General features: G+C 39.2%; 3 protein-coding genes across 14 annotated transcripts in view; 2 read left to right on the top strand and 1 right to left on the bottom strand.

Annotated features, from left to right (window-relative positions):
* The first annotated feature begins 1,208 nt into the window (after positions 1-1,208).
* LOC125956007 (oxygen-dependent coproporphyrinogen-III oxidase) lies at positions 1,209-2,804 on the top strand. The gene is made up of 3 exons (XM_049687426.1): positions 1,209-1,457; positions 1,531-2,533; positions 2,621-2,804. The coding sequence occupies exons 1-3, from the start codon at positions 1,354-1,356 to the stop codon at positions 2,711-2,713; spliced, it is 1,200 nt and encodes a 399-aa protein (XP_049543383.1). The 5' UTR covers positions 1,209-1,353; the 3' UTR covers positions 2,714-2,804.
* Positions 2,805-3,158: 354 nt separating this feature from the next.
* On the bottom strand, positions 3,159-7,949 carry LOC125956003 (uncharacterized). 3 transcript variants are annotated; one of them, XM_049687412.1, is made up of 6 exons: positions 7,604-7,949; positions 6,587-7,485; positions 4,148-6,503; positions 3,915-4,080; positions 3,520-3,802; positions 3,159-3,455 (listed from the first exon to the last, which is right to left on the bottom strand). In XM_049687412.1, exons 2-5 carry the CDS (start codon positions 7,333-7,335, stop codon positions 3,618-3,620), a joined length of 3,456 nt encoding a protein of 1,151 aa, XP_049543369.1. In that variant the 5' UTR covers positions 7,336-7,485; positions 7,604-7,949; the 3' UTR covers positions 3,159-3,455; positions 3,520-3,617. The 3 variants fall into 3 exon arrangements, with proteins under 3 accessions (XP_049543369.1, XP_049543368.1, XP_049543367.1); XM_049687411.1 differs by lacking the exon at positions 7,604-7,949 and having other exon boundaries at positions 3,581-3,802; positions 6,587-7,473; XM_049687410.1 differs by lacking the exon at positions 7,604-7,949 and having other exon boundaries at positions 3,590-3,802; positions 6,587-7,473.
* A 2,419-nt stretch (positions 7,950-10,368) lies between these two features.
* Positions 10,369-12,250, top strand: part of LOC125956006 (LIM domain-binding protein 2) — an 8,125-nt gene continuing 6,243 nt past the window's right edge. For 4 of the 10 annotated variants that reach the window (XM_049687425.1, XM_049687424.1, XM_049687423.1 and 1 more), the window contains exons 1-2: positions 10,369-10,518; positions 12,243-12,250. The exon at positions 12,243-12,250 is cut by the window's right edge and continues 325 nt beyond it. The gene's annotated coding sequence lies outside the window, so the exon portion shown is untranslated. Of the gene's footprint in view, positions 10,912-10,966; positions 10,990-12,242 lie in introns of those variants that run through there. The other 6 variants (XM_049687416.1, XM_049687420.1, XM_049687419.1 and 3 more) reach the window with 6 other exon arrangements.

The following is a 12,250-nucleotide window of genomic DNA, read 5'->3' as shown; positions in this document are numbered from 1 at the left end:
AGCGAGATTACGCGCTCTCACGGCTTCCGATCTCTTGTGAGAAGCTCTTTCCATAGTGAAGAGCGGCTCTCTAAGGGCTTCCAAATTTGCTCACTATGGAATCGAAGAGCGTCGTTCACTTTCCTTCCTTCTCAGTATGGCGGCGAACAAGCTCACCAAATTTTTCCATAGTGAGTGATAGAAAAAATCTTCTCATGGTCATTTGGGTGCTCTCCGCGGCGGGCTCTCTCCGGCGTACACACTCGCACGTAGGCACACAGGCAATGTACAGCGAGATTACGCGCTCTCACGGCTTCCGATCTCTTGTGAGAAGCTCTTTCCATAGTGAAGAGCGGCTCTCTAAGGGCTTCCAAATTTGCTCACTATGGAATCGAAGAGCGTCGTTCACTTTCCTTCCTTCTCAGTATGGCGGCGAACGACCTCACCAAATTTTTCCATAGTGAGTGATAGAAAAAATCTTCTCATGGTCATATGGGTGCTCTCCGCGGCGGGCTCTCTCCGGCGTACACACTCGCACGTAGGCACACAGGCAATGTACAGCGAGATTACGCGCTCTCACGGCTTCCGATCTCTTGTGAGAAGCTCTTTCCATAGTGAAGAGCGGCTCTCTAAGGGCTTCCAAATTTGCTCACTATGGAATCGAAGAGCGTCGTTCACTTTCCTTCCTTCTCAGTATGGCGGCGAACAAGCTCAGCAAATTTTTCCATAGTGAGTGATAAGATGCTGCCACACGGAGCGAAAATTTGCGCGCAAATTTGCACATTAATGCCAAAATGTTTTCGCTTCGTGTGGCAGGCGTAAAACCCCGAAAATTTATGCCGAAATGTCAAACGTATTGTTTTCATCTGTGTTTTGGCCGCTGAAGTTGATTTCCTAATAAATTTTGCAGTTTTTAACGATTTTGTTGCTGTTTCTGTTATATTTATATTAAAAATGCAAAAACAATACAAAAAAGAACCTACATTTTCGTAAATAAAGCGTTTGATAGCGTCAAGGGTTCAGCGAAAATGTCCGCGGACGTATAAAAATTTGACAGCGTGTAAGGGTTAAGCGAAACCGTTTTGGCATTAATTTTTTCGTTTGCGCTAGAGTTTTCGCCCCGTGTGGCCACGGCCATAGAAAAAATCTTCTCATGGTCATATGGGCGCCCTGCTATGAATGTCAAACAAATTGAAAATGGTGACCTGTCAAAGCGGTTAAGAAGCTACCTGTCTTTTTAAAGTACCTTGGTCTGGCCTATGCTTTACACTTCGTGTGGCGTATTACTTTGGTTAAAACAGATAATTTTACACGTTTGCAGGTTGCAAGTGCTCCCAAACTTTGTGTTGCTGATATATACTAATATATAAAGTCATGATTTGTCAGCTTTTGCGTAAAAATCTTAACCGGCTTCTGATTCGACAATTGCATTCTCGTAGTGGAAGCAACTCCGGCCCTACTACGTGGTCAGTGATGAGGTATGAATGATTGTTCGGTGATAGGCGTTCCAATAACCATCCATCCATCTGATGCAGCGCATTATGATTGCAGGTTGATAGCGGGCACTGCATGTGCCGGCGGCATAGGTCTGGTAGCATATTATATACTGGATAGCAACAAAGTTTATATGACAGGCTCTTCGACGAACACCTTTTCTTATGCATCACAATACATGGCAAAGCCGATCACCGATATGAGCATATTAAACACCCATCGTAATGAAATGAAATATCGCATGGAAGAGCTGGTCATGAAAATCCAGCATGATTTCTGTCGTGCATTGGAAGCTGAAGAATCATTTGGGAGAAAGTTTGTCGTTGATCGATGGGAACGGAAAGAAGGAGGTGGTGGTATTACTTGCGTATTACAGGATGGTGACATTTTTGAGAAAGCCGGTGTAAATATTTCCGTGGTACACGGTAACCTACCAAAGGGGGCTATTCAGCAGATGCGATCTCGTGGCAAGCAATTGGCTGAAGGGGAGTTGCCCTTCTTCGCTATCGGAGTAAGCTCCGTAATCCATCCACGTAATCCTATGGTACCAACTATACACTTCAACTATCGCTATTTCGAGGTGACTGATTCTAAGGGACAGAAACAATGGTGGTTTGGCGGTGGCACTGATCTTACACCTTACTATCTCAACGAGGCCGATGCAAAACATTTTCATACCATATTGAAAGAAGTGTGTGATCTACATGATCCATCTTACTATTCAAATTATAAAGAATGGTGCGACAAATACTTCTTCATTCCCCATCGAAATGAAAGCCGTGGCGTTGGAGGAATCTTTTTCGATGATTTAGATGCTCCTAACGCTGAAAAAGTGTTTGATTTTGTATCTTCTTGTGCCCATTCGGTTATACCGTCCTATCTGCCGCTAGTTCGACGACATAAGAACGACGCATACGGCGATCGACAAAGACAGTGGCAGCTATTGCGTCGCGGTCGATATGTTGAGTTTAATCTAATTTACGATCGTGGAACAAAATTCGGTCTCCACACTCCAGGGGCGCGATTCGAAAGCATTCTCATGTCTTTGCCTCTCACTGCGGTAAGTATATCCTGCGCTCACTCCGACCAAGAAAATAGTTTGTGGTTGTTATCAAGTTTCCATTTTTCTAATTTTTCTTGCTTATAGAAATGGGAATACATGAACATACCCGAGGAAGGAACAGAAGAGGCAGTCTTGACCAATGTCCTTCAAAACCCCAAAAATTGGGTCAGTTTATAATACAATACACATAATACTCGTTCCTTTAGAATGAATAATAAATTGAAAACTTAATAAATGATTGAGTATCAATTTGTAATATTTATTCATCACATTTTCTTACGCCAGTTCTATACAGCCTTGTCTGTGAAACACAACCCCCCGCAACCCCCCCCCCCCCTTCCACCCCAAACAACCATTCTACCATTGAACTTTGCAGTGTCTTCTTCTGCTTCGAACCCACGTGACTTTGTTGAGCACCGGAACGCCAAAACACTTCCAATATGGCGACCTGCAGAGGTGTGTGCCTCTGCAGGTCGCCATATTGGAAGTGTTTCGCCTCCTGCTTCACCTGCTGACTGCATTAGCTATGAGTTATTTTTGTGTTGTATTAACGCTCGTTTGTTACGGCCCTTTCTAATATATCCCCAAATTTCGTTTGCTTCTGAGATAAAAGAACAGCATGTATACTACTACTGAGTGCGTTTATTCCGTTTAATTGTGTATGAGAATATATGCATAAAAATTACCATATATGTAAGTTTTCTAGTTAACATAATTTTCTAGAATTTGCGCAAAAGAAAATAATCATTTCACATCACGTAATTATGTTTACCGGATAGTTGAAGTAAATTTTATAAAATGAAAAACTAAATATAAACACCGTTTGAACTACATCAGTCCTTAATTTGTCCGGTAATTTCTGATTTTTGTGGCTATTGAAAATAAATGGAGAATACAATGCCAATCACACCACGCATTTCTGAAAGAGAAAATAAGGATTAATTAAGATGTCTGGAAAACGAATATGCGACCTTATCTCATACGTTGCGGTTTGCAGAGCAAAGATATAGGCATAAGATATCGCATTCGACATAAGATGCGAACATTTCATACTTGTCGTGGTGATCTATCTAGCTGCTCTCTAATCCTCCTCTTCGTCATCTTCATCTTCAGCCTCGGCTAGCCATGTAAGCCATTGATTGACTTGAAATAACGCTTTTCCTTTCCCAGGATAGATGTCGTTCACATCTTCTTTGTACTGCAAGAATGCATCTTCTTCGATCACACTCAACTCGTACATCTCTTGGAACCACCTAAGTAAAACACCTGAAAATTGTTGATAACATGATTGATTGTTTGTTTGTTTCGACAAAAGATTATTCAATAGAGCCCGCAATGTCAACAGTCTTGCCTTTCGGATATCCAGACAAGATTTTACCTTTCGGATATCCAATATTGTACCAATAAACTTGGATTGCGTAGATTGCAGTTAGTTGTCGATCGTAGTATCCATTCAGGAAAGCATTTAACACCGGGCAGTACTTAGCTAATATTTCCTTCTCTTTCTCTACGCGTTTCCTCTCTTCCTTCATTTTGTCGGTTTCCTGTGAAGAAACAATAATGCCAATTAAACTTCCCTAAACCCCTTCACGACAACAAAAAGTCACGAACCTGGTCAATGTATTTCAAAAGTACTGTCATGACTGCGGTGATAAACCCTGAGTCCGCATAACAACCAGGTTCCACATTTTCTTTGATCCATTTGTAAAACTGTTGCGGATTTGAGTCTGCTTGAATTTGTTTCCATAGTTCCGATTGCACTCGAAGTAACGGGTATAAGAAGCTAAGATTACGATCCTCCAATATTTCTGCCATGCGGTCTTTGCTACGGTCGCTTTCTGGGAGGCTGGACATGAGATCCACATCACTCTTACGGAATAATTCCAAAAGAGCTGTGCGACCATGTTGCTTATGCAATTGTTGCAAGACCAGCAAAAAAAGCGGATAATGTTGTCCGTTTTCTGCATAACTAGCAATGTCTGTCAACTGACATAGATTGACAGTTACTCCTCTAGCCAACAGTGACGCTACGATAGTGGTAATTTTCGGGATAGTTTTCTCCTTTTCGCTCATTCCGTTGATGATTGCTCGGAACGATTCCAGCGCGGTACCACTGGATATTTTCGATTCATTTTTTAACGAATGGAGGAATTCGATTGTTTTTGCCTGATAAGCATCACCACGATCAAGTACTTCATTCAATATTTTAATAATGGCTTCGCGCATACACTTTTCTGGTATCTTTAAATCGCAAAATTCGCGTATCAGCTTATGCATTAATGTTACATTTTGTTCTTTAATGTCCTTTACTGTGGGCACATGTGCTTGTTGCATTTCGTATCCAATAATTACCGAAGCAGGATTTACTACATTGACGAAGCTGGTTGTTTCTTCATTCTTTTTATCGATGACAACCTTCCCGATTGCCTCATTTTCTTTTTCTATTTTTGACATTAAATCAACGTCCGTTTTCTCTTTATGATGAACATATTCTGAAGTTTCAATACCCATGTTAATGTTGGTTTCATTATTTTCGATTTTTTTTTCTGAATGTGCAGAATATTCTGTAATACGGTTGCTTGCATCAGTATCGATCGTGGTTACACCATTTCCAACACTGTTGGTTTGTTCATTAGCAATATCAGGTATGGCGTCAATACAGGAAGACTCTGGTTGTTTCGTTTTACCTACAACCTCTACTAAAATCTTTTTCAGTAATGTTTTAGTTTCCTCTACATCGGAACTATGAACTTTCTCCTGTGATTTTACAAACTGATGTAGCTGTTTTTCCTCTGCAATCTGTTGCTCTATATTTGCAAACAGAACATCATTGACGAATGCTACGATACGTTTCATATACTCTTCTTTGCCTGGTCCTTTCTCTCGTTTGTTTTTCTTCTCCGTCTTGGTCTCTGATGAACTTGATTTACTAACGATGGCTTGTTCTTTTGTGGATTTAGCTTGCACATCTGGAGGATTGGGAGATGTATGTAATCCGATGCTGTCATGGCTCAATGCTCGTTGCATATGCTCTTCCGGCACGATTGTATGTTGTAGATGGTTATAATTGTTTCCGTCCATACAGAAGTTTTCGAATTGCGAATCTCTAAATTTTGTTGCTCCAGCCTTGTTTCCCAGGCCAGAATGGCAATATTGTTGCTGTTGATTCTGGTTATTGCAGTGATTTGGCAATTGATGTTGGTGGGGATTGGATTGATTATTACCACTATGTTGAACCATTCCGCGAGGCCCTCCTGTATGTGATGCACTATTGAAGTGATTAGTGGCGGACGGGTTATTGTTAGCACCACCAATTAGTTCTCCAGAACTAAAAATACTATCGTCAACCGTTGTACTTGGTGTCCTAACAGAAGCACCTAATGATGAGTTTCTTTGTGGACTAACAAAGTTCATTGGACCAGTACCGCTACCAATCAAATTGCCGTTGATTGCAGAGGCTCCATTGTTTTGGCCTACATTGCGCTGTTCGCTCAACAAAGTGCGACCCATATGTGGCGAGGGATACTCGCTAAGAGACTGAGCATTGTAGTTTACCTTACTGGCAGATCCACCAACAGCATTTCCTCCCATAGGAGAGGATAGTGGCAGATGCGTCTTTATGTTCATATTCGCTTTGAAAAGCAGGCTATTGGGCGTTGGTCGCATTTGGAGCTCTTCAACAGAGTTCTGCGGCGGAGTCATCAGATTCCGCTTAAATCGCGGAGCCAAATCCTTATTGTTCATCATGTTCATGTTTCCAAAGGGCGAATTTGCACTTGACCCGCTGCTTAAACTACCACCACCACCGCCTCCACTTGCGCCATGGTGGTGATGGTTGTGTTTATTATAGCGACTATTGTTGTAGCTGTTCTGATTATTGCGATTATTGTGCATCCGGTAGCTGCTACCACCACCACCGTTATCGCGATGATCACGACTACCGTAACCATTTGAAGAATGATTGTAACTGTTGAAAAATGATTTTAAAAAATATATTATATGACACATATGGCAAGTGCTCGAAATAATTGCATAAAACCCTGAATTTACCTAGAAGGCAGCAACGTGGATGGACTGGATACACTCATCAAATTGAATCCATCGTTCATGTGCTGTAGATTCAGTGAAAATTTGCTGATCCAATCGCGCTGCTCGCTACGGTCGTTATTCCGATAATCCCTGTCGCGGTTTCGCAGGTGATTCAACGATGGTGGAAGAACATCGTCGTCATGGTTCAGCTCCTGTATGGGTGCTGGCCCTTCTATTAGGGCTACTTTCCGCGGGGTCCAGTTGTTTTTGCGCAATTCAATAAGATCACGCAACATAAATCTGATGCGCGGTGGAAACTTTGGCGAATGTGAATATTGCTCCATCCGATCGAAGTATTGATCCATCAGCTGTTTTCCCAACTCTGTATCCAAATTTTTTCCGCATGTCCGAATAAGCTGGGCCAAACATTCCATGTCCTCACAATTTTTCTCCGTCGTCGAGCTGGACTTGTTTGTAAACAAGGAGCGGAGCATCTTGTGCAGATGTGGCTCGGCCAACATATCCAACTTGTACAGCTCACCGATAAATTTAACATTGCCCAATATCTTCTGTTTTGCAACATTTTTCTTCTCCTCCAAATCATCGGTAAGTGTGCTTTCCGAATTAATAATCTTTTCACTGTATTGTACGCGATTTTCAAACTTATCGCGACAAACGTTCAGTAAAATCTGTAAAAATGTGCTCGATTTGTTCTTATCGATATCGGTCTCTAATTCTTTTTCGATGCGTTTGCACAGTTGTGCATACATAGACGAGTACTTTGGTTCATCCAAGGCTTTGTCGAATATCAGAAGAATAACTCCATTCAGTATTTTTGAAGAGTTAAGATCTAATTTCAACAGCTCGTCGCTAAGTTTCTGGAATTTTTCGGGTGTAAGTTTATTCAAAATACCGCGTACCTGTGAACAAGAGCATTGCAGCATAAGTCAATAGCCTTAATACTGATGAAACATAATTTAAAGTAGTGGAAAATTGCCACTTCACTGAAAATTGTAACAGTTATGCTATGATACTTACTTTTCGGAAAATCGAATCAATTCTGGCTTCTTCGGTGAGTCCATGATGCGGTCTCAGGGATGGAGGGACCCAGCGTCGGCTAGCGGGGGGGATTTGATTGTCCCTCCCCGTGGCGCGAGACTCTGTCCCCGTTTGCCGTAGATCTTCCGTTTTGAAGGTTGGCGAAGCACCAGCAGTGGGATATGCACTCCTCAACCCAACCACCGGCAGTTGAATAACACGTTTGTCAATTTTTCCGGGAATGATGAACGAAGAAAGTTTACTGTCGCTGCAACCGCGTGTAGGCGGTGATTTAGGTAGTAGATGATAGTGTGACTTCTCTGTGGACTGTATCGTATTCACGTGTGGGCGCGCTTGTTAGGTGCAACGGTAAAAAGCAACTAACACGAAACACGATTAACACAATTCAATATCACCAACACTTGAAATTCTAACTGAAATAGATAAAATAATTAAACTATTATAATAAGAAGTCATACTGTCCCATTTCTGCCAAACTCTCTCACACACACACTATCAATTAATTCATAACTGATTTAACAAGTGAATTCAACACCTACTTTTAATATTGATGAAATTCACTTTAAAACTATTCGCTTTGAAACTATCAAGAAAAAAACTACTTCTATAAAGAAAGAATTAACAATAGATTAATTTAATAAATCTATATATCAATCCACGAATCTAAACAAATAAATCTTTTAATCTATATTCAATTCAATTATTTCCGATGTTACCGTCGCATGATTCGAGAAACGAACGAAAAAAAAAATTGGTTACAAATAACGGTAATAAAGCAACACCATTGAGAAAGCCCATCGTCGTAACCGCAATTTGAAGCTCACACTTCTTACCATTTCCAGCACCAATCAATGCAAACACTAAATTGACCAACAGCTCGGAACAATTGCAATTGATACCAACCAATTTTATAAAGAATTCAATAATGCTCATTTTTTTCAGGATTTCCTATTACAGGAGTAATTTAAGCCTGATAAACCTGATACCGATGAAAAAGCAATGATCTAATAATATACAATTTGTTTTCGCGAATTGTTCGTGAAAAGAAAAAAAACCTCGATAAGGAAGGATTCACGAGCTTTTTTGTTAATTTCTGCAATTCGCTGTACACACTACTACCTTCATGGGTTCTATCTTCTCACTAACACAATGAAACATTTGATTTTGAATTTTGCCTTTTGTACATTTAGTATTTTTTTAACTGTGTAAAAAACTAAAAAAGTGATTCCACACTACTACAATAAACTCGCATGGTTCAGAATGATTTAAAAAAATGCAAGAAAAAACAAAGAATCACATTGCTATTTGAATTGGTGCGTCGAATTTTAATTTTCAATTTTTTCGCTATTACACGTAATAGTGGTTGTGTAGGCGCGACACGACACCACCGAACAAACACACTTATATCCAATCTATATATATATATATATATATATATATATATATATATATATATATATATATATATATATATATATATATATATATATATATATATATATATATATATATATATATATATATATATATATATATATATTCATTTTATATATACGTACATATATTGGCATCTTTTTTTCTATACCATCGAAAAAATTCTCCATGGCTTAAAAATATTTTCCCATATGTTGAAACTCCCATGTAAATAGGCGGAAGGTGAAACCAACACCACCATACACCTTTTTCTGACACGATGGACTTTCTTTGGTTGAGGTTAGAACCAACCAATTCCAGATTAAAAAATCTTTTCCTTCTCTTGGTGACCTCATGAACCACGTCAATCAGCAGGAAAACACTATTTAAGACAATTTCCTTTGTTAGCCGCATGTATAGGTAAATGTTAATTATATCGTGCTAGAAAACCAATATTCGACCAATCAACCAGAAATTCAACATGTAAAAATCATCGCAAGCAACCATGCAACCAGAGTATATCTGAATGCATAGTTCTTGAGTATTGGGTATTAAATGTTGAAAAGCTAAAAAAAATCATACTTTTACTTACAATGACTGTCGCATGCAACAAAAGCACTTCAGTGAATGAATCTTTTAATGAATAACGACGAGGCGTCCGTATGAGTCGACCAAAAGCAGAAGTCGACCGACCAAATCACAACTGGTATGATTTCGGATTTTACAACTTTCACGTCGATAGAACCTTAATCGATTATTTGCCAAGACTTTCAGAAGGATTACTCTTCCAATAAAGAACAACCGCCCTAGACCAGCCAAAGACACAATTCACGGATTAAAACTGATACAATCCAATAGTCCAACGCCAAAATCAGAAAAATCTAGCGAATAGGATTTTTTTGCTCTCAGCCGGAGAAGGGCATATTGAAGCCGATTTTGCTTTGAAACGCGCTTGGGCCAAAATACAGGCTAAAGACTAAAATAGGTCCCCACCACGTACGTTGAGTTACTGAGAGACCGAACAAATCGATGGTAATGACTGAAATGGGCCCCCTCACTCATCGTGAGTGACCGAAAAAAATCGTTAATTATCACTTTTAGATAAACAAACCTACATAAAAATATGTGGAAACGTAAATAAATGCATTAGGGAATGGGAGGGGTGGAAAAGCTACATTTTACCAGTAAAACAGCGATTTTTCGGTCACTCAGTAGCTCACCGTGAGGGAGGTTAGTTTACCGATGCAGATGTGTTGCAGCGAGCAGTGTGGACCCAGTCTTTAGACTTTCATTGGGTTGAGACGCGACTTGAATTTGCCGCGCATGCCGAGTGAATGATTACAGCTATAGAATAATAGCTGTACTCGAAGGAATTCGTTTGTTTTGCGAGCGCTGAGCGTTCGTTTGATTTTGGTTAATGTTTTATTATACAAACGTTAAAGATAAAGGCATTTGAGAACGAAGATAGAGACTGGTCTTTGGTGCGTAAGTTGCGCATAGAGATAATTTGCCCTTGGGTCGTTGGGGGTTGTCTAACAGTGCACAAACATTTTCAAAATGGCTACCGAAAATTAAGAGAAAGTTGCTGGCGTTGGCCAACGGGAGTGTGTTCGTTGTAAGAATGTGAAATTACTGTTTGTCGCTACTAATCCAAAAATTACCGAATGCAAGTGGCGAGCAAAGAGTTATCAATCGAGTTTCTAATATACGCAGGGTGATGCTTCGATTAGATTAAGTGTTTCGTGTTGTAAGGTTTCGTTTTTTTTCATTGTACATCGGAAGATCGTGATCGTCGTTGTCGTAAAGCAAAGAATATTTGGTTAAAAATGAGTTTATGAATTGATCGGTTCCCGTAAAAATCTGCCGTACCGAAAGTATGAAAATATTTAAATTGCCAATTTTCGATGGCCCGTGCTTATGTGTAGAGTTTTGTAAGCCGTGCCGAATGTAATGTAATTAAATTGTTTTTTTTTTCGTGTGTATTTGTGCAACTTTCCGGTCGCTTTGTTCCTTGCTGAGATGATGTCTCACTATAGAGCTCACTATAGGTCGCGGGGTTGGCGTTATATCGGATCTGTGTATTTGTCCGAAAGGTGTAGTACCAGAGATCCGCCGCTTGCTTTCTTACTTGTTACTAGACAATTTATGCGGAGCGTGCGCGCGCTGCAAACTGAACAGTTTTCTCAGATGTAGCATAAAAAGTCATACGTGTTGAAAAAGACATTCTATTTAAGTACTAGTCCAGTAATACTCTTGTGTAGAATACTGAAACAAAAAAACTCATTGCTTCAGCTCTCTACAAATGAATTGCTATCGCATGACGTTTTAAAAGAATCGCCTGTTATTAACTTTTCTATTAACTTATTAACTATTCGTTGGTACACAATTTTGACCTTTCGATCGTTCGACTTAGGCAAGAAGGAAGAATTAGAAAACAATGAAAGTACGAAATTCAACTTGCTGCCTGGCCGCTTCGATATTGTGTTGGTGCTACGTTTTGGGCTTAGTGTAGGTGGCCGGATGACGCGGATTTGTGAATAATCAAATATCAAAACCAAAACCAATTTCATACTTTACATAGCTTTATACTCATACTTTAACGTAGCTTTACAAGTTTATAGCCTCATACTTAATGAACTATATCAAATTGTTGCCCATAATCTACCTTAGGGTAAAAATGCCTTGAAGCATCACCGGTTAAAATCGGTAGTAGTTTTTCTAACTGGTAACTTAAGCTACTGCTTCATAACCGGTTTTATCGGTATTGTTTATAATTATGCTGTTGCCAATAATAAGGTATTTTTGTAGCATAACTGAGAAATTCATTTTACTAGCAAACAAACGCTTAAAAATATCAAGTCGTCGTCGACATTTCCTTAATGAATTTAAACATCAGCAATATATTTATTCCATACTTAAACGTTTATTTCAAATGTTTTTTTTAAACATTTAAGTGCTGTTTGCGTTCTGAATTTTATTTTGTCTTTTTCAGGTGTATAGAAGAGAAAAACATATTTATTTAAATTAATTTAATACTGCACAAAAAATTAAAAAATATTTCAATGAATTGCATGAATTTTGTAAAGAGTTGTGTTTATAACAAACATTCTACTTTCGTGAAATTTTAATATACCTGTTTGTAATAGTTAAATATTGATGTACGTGAATAGTGATACCTCATTAACCACCCAATTTATTTTTATAGGAACATAT

This window comes from Anopheles darlingi, chromosome 3 (genome assembly GCF_943734745.1).
Source record: "Anopheles darlingi chromosome 3, idAnoDarlMG_H_01, whole genome shotgun sequence".
Classification (NCBI taxonomy): domain Eukaryota; kingdom Metazoa; phylum Arthropoda; class Insecta; order Diptera; family Culicidae; genus Anopheles; species Anopheles darlingi.
Note: the sequence above shows the minus strand (reverse complement) of the source record. Positions and strands in the feature narration are given on the sequence as shown.

Bases quoted from the DNA above. Each gene is read 5' to 3' on its own strand.
- LOC125956007 (XM_049687426.1), top strand. From the start codon at position 1,354: ATGATTTGTCAGCTTTTGCGTAAAAATCTTAACCGGCTTCTGATTCGA. The intron at 1,458-1,530 runs GTATGAATGATT...TTATGATTGCAG, and splicing joins ACTACGTGGTCAGTGATGAG to GTTGATAGCGGGCACTGCAT. The intron at 2,534-2,620 runs GTAAGTATATCC...TCTTGCTTATAG, and splicing joins TGTCTTTGCCTCTCACTGCG to AAATGGGAATACATGAACAT.
- LOC125956003 (XM_049687412.1), bottom strand. From the start codon at position 7,335: ATGTATGCACAACTGTGCAAACGCATCGAAAAAGAATTAGAGACCGAT. The intron at 6,504-6,586 runs GTAAATTCAGGG...ATTTTTCAACAG, and splicing joins TCCACGTTGCTGCCTTCTAG to TTACAATCATTCTTCAAATG. The intron at 4,081-4,147 runs GTTCGTGACTTT...GTTTCTTCACAG, and splicing joins TTTTGAAATACATTGACCAG to GAAACCGACAAAATGAAGGA.